Raw genomic sequence first — 13,712 nt, 5'->3', positions numbered from 1 at the left:
CTTTTGGAAAGAAATCATTTAAGGAATGGAGACTTAGATAGCCAACCTGTCTGTAAGCTAGAGAACATGTTAAGTAATTTAGCCAGTGTTGCCTACAGTCCAGGGCACTAGGAAGCTGGCAAGCTGAGAACTTCCCAGTGAGCAGCTCACCTAGAGTAGGCGCTTAGCCTAGAGCTACCAGAGAGCAGCTGACTGGCAAGCCAGGAGCTTCCTCTCCAGGGAGTTTTCTGAGCAGATGCTGAAAAGCTCTTTGGCTGGGAGGCTAGAAATTCATGTGGGGTTAGTATCAGATTTTTTTTTCTTTTTGCTCTTTCAACATTTTTATATTGATGTATTGTAGTTGTACATAATGATGGAATTTGTTATTACATATTTGTACACACACTATATATAACCATATTATTTAATATTACTCCCCAGCATTCCCCCTTCCTTTCCCTCCTCTCTTCCTGTGGTCGTTTTTTCTCTACTGATCTCCCTTTGATTCTCATGTGATCTTTATCCTTTCCAACTTTCTTTTCCTTTTTCCTCTCTAGTTTCACATATGAGACAAAATATATGACCCTTGACCTTCTGAGTTTGGCTTATTTCAATTAAGATAATGGTCTCTAGTTCCATCCATTTTTTGGCAAATAAAATATTTCATTTTTTTTCTTATGCCTGAATAGAATTCTATTCAGGTTTATATACCACATTTTCTTCCTCCATTTATCTGTTGATGGACTCCTAGGCTGGTTTCTAGTTTGGCTAATGTGAATTGTGCTGCTATAAACATGGGTATGCATGTGTCACTGTAGTATGATGACTTTAATTCTTCAGGATATATACTGAGGAGTAGTATAGATGGGTCATATGGTGGTTCTAGACTTTTGAAGAACCTCCATACTCATTTCCATAGTGGTTGTACTAATTTACAATCTCATCAACAGTGTAAAAAAGTTTATTTTTTCTCCGCATTCTCTCCAGAACTTATTATTGTTCATATTCTTGGTGACTGCCATTATGTAGTGTCAGATGGACTTGAAGGCATCTGGCCCTGAGGAGGAGTTGAGGGAGGACTGATCCCTTGACTGAAAGAGACCTTCTCTGATGTTGGGAGGTCTGGGCTCAGCACTGCTCTGTGGAAACCTGTCTGTGTGACCCAACTGGGGTCAGATATTTCATTTTTAGGCTTTTTTTTCTGTTAAAGGAGACTCTGGGCCTGTGACACTTATTATCTTCATACACTCTAGTCACAAAATATATTCCTATAAATAAATGCATCACCCAATTTGAAAATGTATGCCCTGTTTCGTAATCTTTTGAAATGCCTGAATTTTTTTTCTTTTCATTTTGTGCTTTCTGTCACATGCAGAAAACCAAGTTCTTCTTGTGTATCTGTCTCACCAGGTTTTTTATTTTATTTATTTATTTTTTTGGTGTGTGTCTGAAAAAGTTATGTGCTGTGAAAGAGATTAAGCCAGAGAGTGGCTTAATGGGCAAAGAGATGAAGATTCAATCTTTTGAGGATATCATTATTGCAGAGAGATGCTTTACCCAAACTAAAAGAGTGTGATGGAGCAGGAAGGGGAAAGTGTTGACTGTAGCCTGAAGCCCAGGCTCTCTCTGCTGCAACCACCGGCCTGGCTAAGATCTCTGAGGGTTGGATTGGTGTGTCCTTGTCAGTCTGGCTTAACATGCAGCAATTCAGTCAGACTTTAAGTGTAATGTCTTGATGATTAGAGGAGCTTCCATTTTCCACATAGATGTAAGCTTGCCTATTTTGGTTCAATTGTGGGTAAGGCTAGGTCTCAGTAATAACTAGGGTTACATTTCACACTGGCCCAGGCTTAAAGTCAGGCCCCAGAATTCAGGAAAATATGAATATTTTTCATATCTGAGTTTGTCGACAATGTTCATTTTCACTCCATAAGAGCTAAATCAGGGGCAGGGGTTGTGGCTAAGTGGTAGAGTGCTTGCCCAGCAATGTGTGAAGCACTGGGTTTGATCCTCAGCACTATATAAAAATAAATAAATAAAAATAAATATTGCGCCATCTACAACTAAAAATATTAAAATAAAACAGTTACCTCAGGATTGACACCGGTCCATAGGCACAGACCCGTGTGTCCTTGGGCTAGAGAGTGGGACGTCTGGCTTCCGATTGGGAACTTTCTTTGCACTAGCGACGAAAGAAGGAATTAAAAATGGGTGATGTTGAGAAAGGCAAGAAGATTTTTGTTCAGAAATGTGCCCAGTGCCACACCATGGAAAAGGGAGGCAAGCACAAGACTGGGCCAAATCTCCATGGACTCTTTGGGTGGAAGACAGGTCAGGCTGCTGGATTCTCTTATACAGAAGCCAACAAGAACAAAGGCATCACCTGGGGAGAGGATACACTGATGGAGTATTTGGAGAATCCCCCAAAGCACATACCTGGAACAAAAATGTGTCTTCGTGGCATTAAGAAGAAGGGAGAAGGGCAGACCTAATAGTTTACCTCAAAAAAAAATCACTAATGAGTAATAGCTACTGCCTTATTTATTACCAAACAGAAATGTCTCTTGGGTTTTTTATGTGCACCATAATTTAATTGATGTGATACACCAGAAATCAGATCATGAATGACTGACAAAATATTTTTACTTAAATCCTGATTTAAGTAAAACTGACTTGTAGTTAAATTAATATTTGGTTATATTCCCACTTCAGTAAATTCTATCACTGTTTCCCCTTTTTAAAGTTATGGTTCGACTTAATTAGTAATGTTCAGTATTTCACAAAAATGGTGAATGACGTCTGAAAACTGGTTTTATATTTAGTTTTATAGAACTGATTATGTGAATATGTTTAAATATGGGGGAAATCCCTTCACTCTCTCAGAACCAAGCATGATTCACATTTGTTTCAATTTGTGTTCATTACCCTATTAAAGGCAGTGGTTGAAGATAAGGAAGTAGTGTCTACTTTATATTTTTGTTGACCATGCCAATTTAATTAGAATTCCCTGTATCTAAAATGCTATTCTTTCCTTATGGAAAGACATTTTAGAGTGGTTTATGTATGATATTAAATAAAGAATATTTAACACTTCTCACATTTTATAGCTGATCCATAAGTTCAGTTGCTTTTAAGTCAGCATAATACAATAACAAGCTAGACTTTACTTTTTAATTCTTTATTTTCTAAGACTAAGTTATCATTCAGGATTGTTTTTAAACAACTGTTCAGAAACAATACTTTGGAACATCTAGGTGGTTGGTAGTGATGCTTTTTGCCAACTTATTAGATGGAAAGATTAAGGTAAAAGAGATATACCCATCAGTACAAATTTGTAAAAATTTTTACCATAAGATTTTAGATAATTAAAAACAATCAGAGATCCCCCCCAAAAAAGTTACCTCAGGACAGTCCTGTTCACAATCCTCTCCCCCTCACCATCTGCCTCCAGCCTCCTGGGAGGGAATGCTCTTAAGCAATGATAGACTAGACCCCATAATCAGCAATTCTTGGGTCTGCTGTGATAATGCACCCCAAAACTGTACCATGTAACATCAGGACAATTCAAATAAGTTTTATTATCTTGAAAAAAAGATGACTGTGATTCTTGTAAATTTTAAGCTCAGATGCAGGAAAGCCACAGAAAAACCATATGGATTCCATGATGACTGCTGCTTTGCAGGGACCCTACTGCCCGGCACACAGTATTTGCTCAATGAGCATTGATGTATTGGTTGATGCAGAATACTGCTTTGGTCCTGCTATAAAGGCAGGCTGTCTCACTTAGATGGACATTATAGTCCAGGGTACCAATCAGTGAGTTCTGTTCCAGAGGCCAGACTGTCAGTGGTGCCCAAAAGGAAGAGCCTGTAAGGGATCAGGGTGCTGAGTGTGACCTGTCTTTGTTGGGCTCTGTTGATTGACATGGCTTTGACCCAGGTGAAAGCTCTGGACTAGAGTTCTGAGGACATATCCTGCCTCCTGGTCCTTTATGAATGGGTCAGAAGGTGAGCTAGTGCTCAAGGTTCATCAAGGATAAGAATCTTGGTAAACGCAGATAGAAAGGGTGCTTAGATCCTCACAGGATTCCAGGGAACCTGGACATGGGAGGTGGAGAGAAGCTGGCTCAGACTAAGATGGAAGGTCATTTGAGGGGAGGTAGGGCTCTCAGGAGACCAGACACTGCGCTGTGCTCTGGCCCCATGACAGGGCGTGACAGACACTTAAGGTGCATCTGGGGATACTGAAAATTCTTCCTGAAACTGTTTATGCTTCCAAGCTGCCAGCTGTGCTGACTTGGAGAGGGAGCCCTGCATGAACCACACCTTTCCAAAAGGCTCCTACTGATTACCATTAGGGTGGGAATTATGTAATTTCTTTTCCAAATCTGGGTTCTTTTGTGTTTTCATATTGGCCCTGAAGGTGGGTAGGGCAGGGATGTAGGTACAGAATGAGGTAAGATGGCACTGTAGGAATGAGTTTTGTCTAGAGAAGGTCCTTTTTTCCTGGGTAGCTTAAACTCAGCCTGCTGCAGGGAGCTGGTATTGAACAGTTATTTGGAGCCAGTATCAACACAGTAAGGTTTTATATTCTAGAGGTGGAAGGTGGAGTGTGCCTGAGGGGAAGAATGTAAGGAAACATAAATGTGAGCAGTTCCTGCTGGACATACAGTCAGCACCTTACAGAATGTTATGCTGGTGAAGAAAGGAGGAATCCATCATTTCAGTTGCAGAGATGAAAGTTTATTAAGCACCTGGCAGTCTCCCCTCGACTTTTCCACCCAGTACACTTTCGGGCTTTGTTCAAGAGAAGATGAAAATCAATCCTGGAGGCCCCTCAGTCTTGTGCCTGGAGTTTGAAGAATTTCATTGTTTTTTTTAATCCAGCGCCGAAAGCTTGAGATCCTGGTGTAGACACTTGGAGGTGTCCCCTCCTTTTGCCCAAAGGACACAATGCCCTGGGCCACATTTTTACACACAAAGGGACTTCCGGAGTCTCCCTGTGGGCAGAGAAAGGACAGCCTTAGCAGGCCTGCTCCAGGTCCCATACTGTCCCCTCCCCAGGTAGGGGGCTCCAGCCTGACCCTGACTATTCCTTCCAGTTGACTGATGCTCCTTCTCCAGTAAGTCTCTGTCCATGAAGTGACCAAAGGGCAGTCAGTCTCCACTGACCCCAGGACCAGAGACTGAATTGGTGAAAGGCTTAGTACACAGGGGTATGATTAGTTCCCTTTGCCCTGGTTTTCCTCAAACTCTGCTGTGTCCAAGGCAGGGAATAGCTGATGCAGGTGAACTTACCTTAAAGGAAGCCTTCTTCTCTTTTGGGTTCCCCACACAAATCTGGATGGTGGAGTTGTATGGTTCTTTGAAACGAGAGAGACATTCCTTGTCTTTTTGGATTTCAAGCTGTACCTCATGCAGTTTTGTTGTGGATATGTTTTGGCCAATGCGTCCCCAACCAGCCACAGTGCACACCATCCCTGGTGCAACCTGGGAATGTCCTGAGGGTAACTTGAGGAGGCTCACCTCCGCAGTCAGCTTGGCCTTCTTTTCCAACTAAAGGTAGATAAAGGGAATTCTGATCAACCCACCGCTCACGAAAATCCACACAGTCATGGGGTTGCCATCTTCATGGCATTGGGACAAGTGAAGGCTTCATTTTAGGAAGGAGGGTTGTACAGAAGGACATGAGGATTTAATCCACCAGGATTAAAGTGTGCAAGACCCATTGGAATGACATGCCTCACCTGCAGTAACATGATGTCATTGGAATAGTTGCTGTTGTAATCTGGATGGGGGAAGGCTTTTTTTACAGGGATGATCTGCTGGGTCCTCTCTTTCTCTTTGATATTGTGGGCCCCCAGGGTGACATTGATGGAACTGTACCAAGAGCAGAGAGGGAGGTAGAGTCACAGGGGATACAGCTCAGGATCCCTGAAGGAAATGGTTTTTCAGGGCGGGGCAGGGTGGAGTTGGGAGGACGTGTAGGGGAACAGGACTCTGGGCTGAGTATCTCTGGCAGCCAGGGCTGGTGCAGTTCCTGGAGCAGATGGAGTGTGCTCAGTCATGCACAGAGCTCAGGTGTCTCCAGGTGAGACTCTGAATTTCTCACATGTGCACTCTGGGCTCTTGGGAAAAACCCACCTCCTTCCCATCCAGCCTTGATCCACGTTCTCCCTTTGTATAAGAAGCCACCTGCACTGCCCTGCTTCTCTCTCCCCAGAGCTTACCTGCCCTCCACAGAGCTCTTGTCTTCAGCCCCAAAGGAGGGGAAAAAAACCCTGTGGAGTTTTCTCTAGAAAGGTCAACTTACCTTCCCCAGCAGTGGGCTGCCGTTACAACAAAGTCCTCACGTACAAGGAAACCCCCACATCGTTCTGTTGTGTTTAGAGTCTGGATACGAAGAAATGCCATGTGGGGATGAGAATGAGGCACAGCTTCCCGGCCCCCAATGATTTTGCCTGAAAGAAAGTTCTGTCCTGCCCTTGGTGCTTATGGAGCCAAAGGCTGAAGAGAGGAGACTACAGGGAGGGAAGGATTGAGTGTGGTGGTATTACCATCTAGGGGTGCGGGGTTCATTGGCCTTGATAAGCAAAGAATTGACCAACAGGATGCAGAGAAAGCAAGCAAGCAACAGGTTTATTGCAAGATCATCAGGCAGATTTCTCTGAAGAGAATGTCCCCAGACATTCCCAGAGCTGGGAATCTGGTGGGAGAGTTTCCCTTGTTCTTTTATAGTCTCTGAAATTTCCTTTCTTTCCTTACCCTCTTCCCTGTTTACCTTCTCCTCACTATTATTGATTGGTGTCCTATCAGTACACATATCTGTTTTAGTTTTTCTATTGAATCCCCCTGCATAAGCACAGAAGTGTCTGTCTGATAGGTCCCCTCCTTTTGTGCTAAAGCACTTTTTCAAGCAGGAAGTTGACCTCATCAGAAGACCCTCTCCATGCTCCTTTGTTCTGGCCCTGCCCCTGGTCTCCTCACTTGCCATGTAGTCCTGGTTGCTCAAGCCCTTATACATGTCCCTAGGGGCAGGGTCTAAGTAGCCAGCAGCAGCAAACATGGGGCCCTGAGTGTTTGTCAGGCAGCATTCATGACTTGAAGAGTGACCCACAAGACTCAGATACTCCCTCTGACCAAGAGCAGGGCAGTCCTTGCTTTAGACGTCAATGTTGACTGACAGGATTTGAGTTTGGAACAAGTAGCAAAGTCCCTACAGATCCTTGTCAGTCCTTCCTCTGAAGTGTCCCAGTCTTCTTTCCTCCTTAGTTCCCACTGAGCTCCTACTGGGTTCTGCACATAAAGTCAGGATGCTGAGTCGTGTTTGATGTTTGTCTGCTGGAGCCAGACACCAAGTAGGTGCCCAGTAAAGGTCTTGGCTGTGTGAGGGAATGGCTCCTGAGAATCCTGTGGCTGAGGTTGGAGGGGCAGTGCTGGTGAGATTGTGAGCACCAGGGAAGATGGGGTCTGACAAAGCCATTGCACCCATCTGTAACTGAAAATGACCTGAGAGAACATGGCGCTGAACCAAGGCACATGTAACTGTTCAGGGGACGAGAATGCCCATGACTCTGAGATCAAATGGCTGCATTCCTGTGCAGTGTGAGAATGTTTGGAGGAGCAGGTGGAGATTGAGGGTAGATTTTAAGACATTAATTTAGAAATTAGTGAACCTTACCTTGACCACAGAAGCCAGCACCTTTCTCCCCTTTCTCCATGGGGAATTACTTATTTTTTCATAAGTCTTTGTGAAAGATCCTGCTTTCCAGATGGTAAAGGTAGAGTTGGGGAAGGGGAAGGTTCCCAGTGGCTCTTATGGAGACCAGCCTTCTGCCCTGCTCCTCCCTTGTGCTTCCGTCCCCATGAGACCTGCTAGTCTTTGGGTGAGGTTTACCTTGCTGTTCAGAAAGTTGCTGGAGGTGCACATAAGCCAGGATGGTGGGGTGCAGCGTCTGAGCAGGGCTGAGCTTGGGGCTGGGCTTCAGTTGTTGGGGATAGTCACTCACCTGCCTCTGTCCTTGGGCACAGAAGAAAGACCAACAGGAGCAGGAGTGGCTTCATCTTCCCAGGAAGGCCTCTCTGGTCAAAGAGTTGGTGCGTCCTCCTGGTCTTTAAACTCCCAGTGTTCTCCTCTGGTGTGTGGGGGCTTTTTCCTCTGAGATGATCTCAGCCTTCCATCACTGTCTGATCAAGATCTGATGGTTGAGTTAGACTTTAGCCATGGGTTAGCTCCCACCACTCTTGATTCAGTGCTGACCACAGAAGCAGAAAACAGAAACACATGGTCACAAGATGGGGTGCTATAGGTGCTAAACATTGGCTAAAGTGAGTCCTGTGGCCTCAGAAATATGTTTATTTCTGTGGTTCTCATTGAATGATGATCATGGAAGGATGATAATTTGTTGAAACCCTTTTCTTCATAAGACTTAGGATATTGGAGATGAAATTCTTTGGCTGTGGCAGAAAAGAAGAAAATATTAGTGAATAGATAAGATGGTGGGGTTGGTGTTACAGGGATGGGCAGATTGGGGTGGGAGCAATGCTGAAGACGGTGTGCCTCAGTGACCCATGTACTCAGTGTTCAAAACATCAATGACATATCCTTTGCCCAGGAAGCCCAGTTTGGTCATGGTTGCTGAGGACAGCTTGTCTCTGCTCCTCTGGGTGTCAGCAGGCTGGTCTTGAGATGCAGAGAGGGGAATCGTCTGAAGGCTCCCTGCCTCACAGGTCAGTGCTTATGCTGGCTGTCACCTGGGAACCTCCTGTCCTCTCCAGGAGGTTCTGTCATGTGGTCTCCCTGCAGGGGTTTGTTCCTTGCAACATGATGATTGACTTCTCCCGAGAGACCATTCTCTCCTAATTGCAAAGAGGCAGAAGTTGTGTTCTTTTTTCACCCACAGTTTAAAGCCAGGTGATATCAACTCTACCATATTTCATTGCTTGCATCAATCTCAACCCCACCCAGAGTAAACAGCCAGGGACAGACCTTGCCTGAAGAGGGGGCATTAAATGATGCTGTAAGAAAAGCTGGTGGGATGGGAGACACACAGTTGCTGTCATTTAGAAAAGTATTATCCGCCAATCACTTTGGGTGTTTGTAAAGTTGATCAGAGGAACTGAAACCAGTAGGTCATCGCCTTTGGATCAGTTTGGCAGTCTGCTTTGTTTAAACCATGCAGAAATGGAAGAAGGTTTTTTTCTCCCAACGATATTCTGTTTAATAAATGAATGATACCATGTGAATTGGAATCCAATGCCAGAGAGCCAAAGTAGTAGTGTTTGTGCACTATTCAGAGATCTACCTTTCTGACATCCCATTACCATTTGCTACATAAATGATCCTGATGATTCCCCCTGCATGGAAAGAAAGAATCATGAACTCAAAAATATTGTTTGTTTGGAACATCTCTGGTTTTTAAAAAATTTGTTCTTTTTTTAGTGAAACGTGGGAGTAGAATGTTTTTTGACATATCATACATATATAGAGTATAACTTCCCATTTTTGTATTTGTACATGATGTGGAGTTACACAAGTCATGTATTCATATATGAATAGAGGAAAGTTGTGTCTGATTCATTGTACTGTCTTTCCCATTCCCATTCCCATCTCTCCACCATATCCCCATTTCCCCCTGACCAATAGTGTGAACCTCCACTCCTGCCTCCCCTCTGCCTATTATGAGTCAGCATCCACATATCAGAGTGAACATTTGGCCTTTAGTTTTTTGGGATTGTCTCCTTCGCTAAACATGATGGCTTCCCGTTTCATTCATTTATTGGCAAATGGCATAATATCTATCTCTTTATGGCTGATATTATATTGTGTATATTCACTACATTTTCTTTATCCTTTCATCTATTGAAGAGCACTCAGATTGGTTCCATAGCTTAGATACTGTGAATTGAGCTGTCATGAACATTGATGTGGCCACATCACTATAGTATGCTGATATTAAGTCCATTGTATATAAACTGAGTAGTGGGATAGCTAGTTAAATGGTTATTCCATTCCAAGTTTTCTGAGTAATCTCCATACCACTCTGCAGAGTGGTTGCACCAATTTGTATTCCGACTAGGAATATATGAATGTACCTTTCCCCCACATTCTTACCAACATTTATTGTTTGTTGTATTTTTGATAATTGCTGTTCTTCCTGGAGTGAGATAAAATCTCATTGAAGTTTTAATTTGCATTTCTCTAATTGCTAGTGATGTTAAATTTTTAAAATATATTTGTCGACCATAGTTTTTCTTCTTCTTTGAAGTGTCCGTTCAGTTCCTTTGCCCATTTTTTGATTGGGTTATTTGTTTTTAAGTTGTTAAGTGTTTTGAGTTCTTTATATGTCCTGGAGATTAATGCTCTATCTGAGGTGCAGGTGGTAATGATTTTCTCCCATTCTGGAGGCTCTCTCTTCACATTATTGATTGTTTCTTTTGCTGAGAAGAAGCTTTGAGTATGAATTCATCGCATTTATTGATTCTTGATTTTACTTCTTGTTGCTCTAGGGGTCTGGTTAAGGAAGTCAGACCCTAAGCTGACATGGTGAAGATTTGGGCCCACCTTTTCTTCCATTAGGTGCAGGGTCTCTGTTCTAGTGCCTAAGACTTTGTTCCACTTTGAGTTGAGTTTTGTGCAGAATGAGAGATAGGGGTCAAGTTTCATTTTGTTGCATATGGATTTCCAGTTTTCATAGCACCATTTATTGAAGAGGCTATCTTTTCTCCAATGTTTGTTTATGGAGACTTTGTTTAGAATGAGATTACTGTATTTATCTCTGTGTTTTCTATTCTGTTCCATTAGTCTTCATGTCTGTTTTGGTTGTAATATCATGCTGTTTTAATTACTGTGGCTCTGTAGTATAATTTGAAGTCTGGTATTTTGATGCCTCCTGCTTCTTTTCTTGTTAAAGATTCTTTGTCTATTTTTGGCTTTTTATTTTTATTTTGCCTTCAAATCTGAGTTTCATGACTGCTTTTTCTATTTCTATGAAAAACGTCATTGAAACTTTAATAGGAATTGCATCAAATCTGTATAGTGCTCTTGGTAGTATGGTCATCTTGACAATATTAATTCTGCCTATCCAAGAACATGGGAGATCTTTCCATCTTCTAAGGTCTTCTTCAATTTCTTTCTTTAGTGTTATGTAGTTTTCATTGTGAAGTCTTTCATTTCTTTGTTGGATTGATTCCCCATTTTTTGTGTGTGGCAATTGTCAATGGGATAGTTTTCCAAATTTTTCTTTCAGTTGATTCATCACTGATGTATAGTAACATATTTGATTTACGGGGTGTTAATTTGATATCCTACTACTTTGCTGAATTTATTATGAGTTCTATAAGTTTTCTGGTGGAGTTTTTGGGCTTTCTAAATATAGAATCATGTTATCTGCAAATAGGGATAGTTTGAGTACTTCTTTTCCTATTTTTTATCCCTTAATTTCTTTCTTCTATTGCTCTGGCGAGATCTCCAGGACTATGTTGAATAGCAGTAGTGAAAGAGGGCATCTCTGCCTTGTTTCAATTTTTAGAGGGAAAGCTGCCAATTTTTCTCCATTTAGAATAATGTTGGCCTGAGGTGTAGCTTATATAGCTTTCACAATGTGAGCTATGTTCCTACTATTTATTCCTAGTTTTTCTAGTGTTTTGAGCATGAATGGATGCTGTATTTTATCAAACGCTTTTTCTACATCCATTGAGGTAATCATGTTATTCTTGTCTTTAAGACTATTGATGTGATTAATTACATTTATTGATTTCCATATGTTGAACCAACCTTGCATCCCTGGAATCAACCCACTTGATCATGTGCACTATCTTTTAAATATGTTTTTGCATGTAATTTGCCAGTATTTTATTAAGAATTTTTGCATCTATGTTCATCAAGGATATTGGTCTGAAGTTTCTGTCCTTGATACGTCTTTGTCTGGTTTTGGTATCAGAGTGATACTAGCTTCATAGAATGAGTTTGGAAGGGTTACCTCCTTTTCTACTTCATGGAATAATTTGAGGAGGACTGTTTTAGTTCTTCTTTGATAGTCTTGTAGACCTCAGCTGAGAATCTGTCATGTCTTGTACTTGTCTTTCTTGGAAGGTTTTGATGGAATGTTCTATTTTTCTTGCTTGAAGTTGTTCTGTTTAAATTTTCTATGCCTTCCTGATTCAATTTGGGTAGGTAATATGTCTCTAGAAATTTGTGCATGTCTTTCTATTTTATTAGAATATAAATTTTTAAAATAGCTTCTGATTTTCATCTGTATTTCAGTAGTGTCTATTGTGATATTGCTTTTTTACGGTGAATTTTAGTAATTTGAGTTTTCTTTCTTTCTCTTTGATAGCCTGGCTAAGGGTTTACCAAATTTTCTAATTTTTTTCAAATACCCAACTTTTTGTTTTGCTGATTGTTTGGATTGTTTATTTTCTTTCAATTTCATTGATTTCAACTCTGATTATAATTATTTGCTATCATCTACTGCTTTTGGTGTTGATTTGTTCTTATTTTTCTAGGGCTTTGAGATGTAATGTTAGGTTATATTTTTGTTGATTTCTATTCTTTTAATGAATGAGCTCAATGCAATGAACTTTAGCACTGCCTTCATGGTGTCCCAGAGATATTGATCTATTGTATTTCTATAGTCATTTACCTGTAAGTATTTTTAAAATTTTCATTCCTTATTTTTTCTGTTACACTTTCTGCTATCTGTGCCATCATTCAATAGCTTATTATTTATTCTCCAGGTGTTAAGAGTAGCTTCTAGTTTTTATTTTCTTTGATTTATAATTTAATTCCATTATGATATGATAAAGATGCAAGGTATTATCTTTATTTTTTTTTGTATTTGCTAAGATTTGCTTTGTGGCCTAAGATAACATTATTTTAGAGAAGGATTTATGTACTGCTGAGAAGAAAGTGTATTCAGTCTTTGATGGATGAAATATTCTCTATATGTCTTTTAAGTCTTAAATCATTAATTGTATTTTTTAGTTCTAGAGCTTCTTTATTTAGTATTAGTTTGGAGATCTATTCAGTGGTGAGAGAGGTGTGTTAAAGTCACCCAGTATTATTGTGTTGTTGTCTATTTACTTCTTGAAACTGAGAAGGGTTTGTTTGATGTACATAGATGCTCCGTTATTTGGGGGATACATATGTTATGTCATATTGATGCATGATTCACATAAGCAGTATAAAATGTCCTTATTTGTTCCTTCTTATTAAGTTGGCTTGAAGTCTACTTTACCTGATATGAGGATAGAAACCCCTGCGTGTGTATGTAATCCATGTGAACGGTATGTTTTTTCCTATGCTTTTACCTTCAGTCTGTAGATGTCTTTGCTTATGTGTTGAGTCTCTTGGAGACCCCATATTGTTGGTCTTATTTTTTTAATCCAATCTGCCTGTCTGTGTCTTTTGATTGATGAGTTCAGGCTATCTACATTCAAGGTTATCATTGAGATATGATTTGTATTCCCATTCATTTTGGTTTATTTCTGGTTTTAAATTTGAATTAGTTTTTCCTTTGATTGGCTTTTTCTTTAATGTAATTCCTCTCTTTGATGTTTTCCCCCTCCCCCCTTTTTTCCCCATTTCATCTTCATGGAATATTTTGTTGAGACTGTTTTGTAGTACAGGCTTACTCTTTGTGACTTCTTTAAACTTTTGTTTTCCATGGAAGATTTTTGTTTTGTCTTCAAATTTGAAGCTTAATTTTGTTGTATATGGAGTTCTTGGTTGGC

The 13,712-nt window shown here is 40.8% G+C and overlaps 2 protein-coding genes across 2 annotated transcripts; one reads left to right on the top strand and one right to left on the bottom strand.

Moving 5' to 3' along the window:
• Positions 1 to 2,158: 2,158 nt before the first annotated feature.
• Positions 2,159 to 2,471, top strand: LOC308647235 (cytochrome c, somatic-like; the record flags this gene model as incomplete). The annotated part of the gene is made up of 1 exon (XM_081291290.1): positions 2,159 to 2,471. Exon 1 carries the CDS (start codon positions 2,187 to 2,189, stop codon positions 2,469 to 2,471), a length of 285 nt encoding a protein of 94 aa, XP_081147416.1. The 5' UTR covers positions 2,159 to 2,186.
• Positions 2,472 to 4,798: 2,327 nt separating this feature from the next.
• On the bottom strand, positions 4,799 to 6,392 carry LOC308648279 (granzyme B-like; the record flags this gene model as incomplete). Its single annotated transcript, XM_081292921.1, has 4 exons — positions 4,799 to 4,978; positions 5,277 to 5,534; positions 5,726 to 5,858; positions 6,292 to 6,392. 4 exons carry the CDS (start codon positions 6,390 to 6,392, stop codon positions 4,799 to 4,801), a joined length of 672 nt encoding a protein of 223 aa, XP_081149047.1.
• Positions 6,393 to 13,712: the final 7,320 nt, after the last annotated feature.

Source organism: Spermophilus citellus, assembly GCF_964194105.1.
Source record: "Spermophilus citellus genome assembly, chromosome: 4".
In the NCBI taxonomy this organism is placed as follows: Eukaryota; Metazoa; Chordata; class Mammalia; order Rodentia; family Sciuridae; genus Spermophilus; species Spermophilus citellus.
This window is presented reverse-complemented; position numbering and strand designations above follow the sequence as displayed.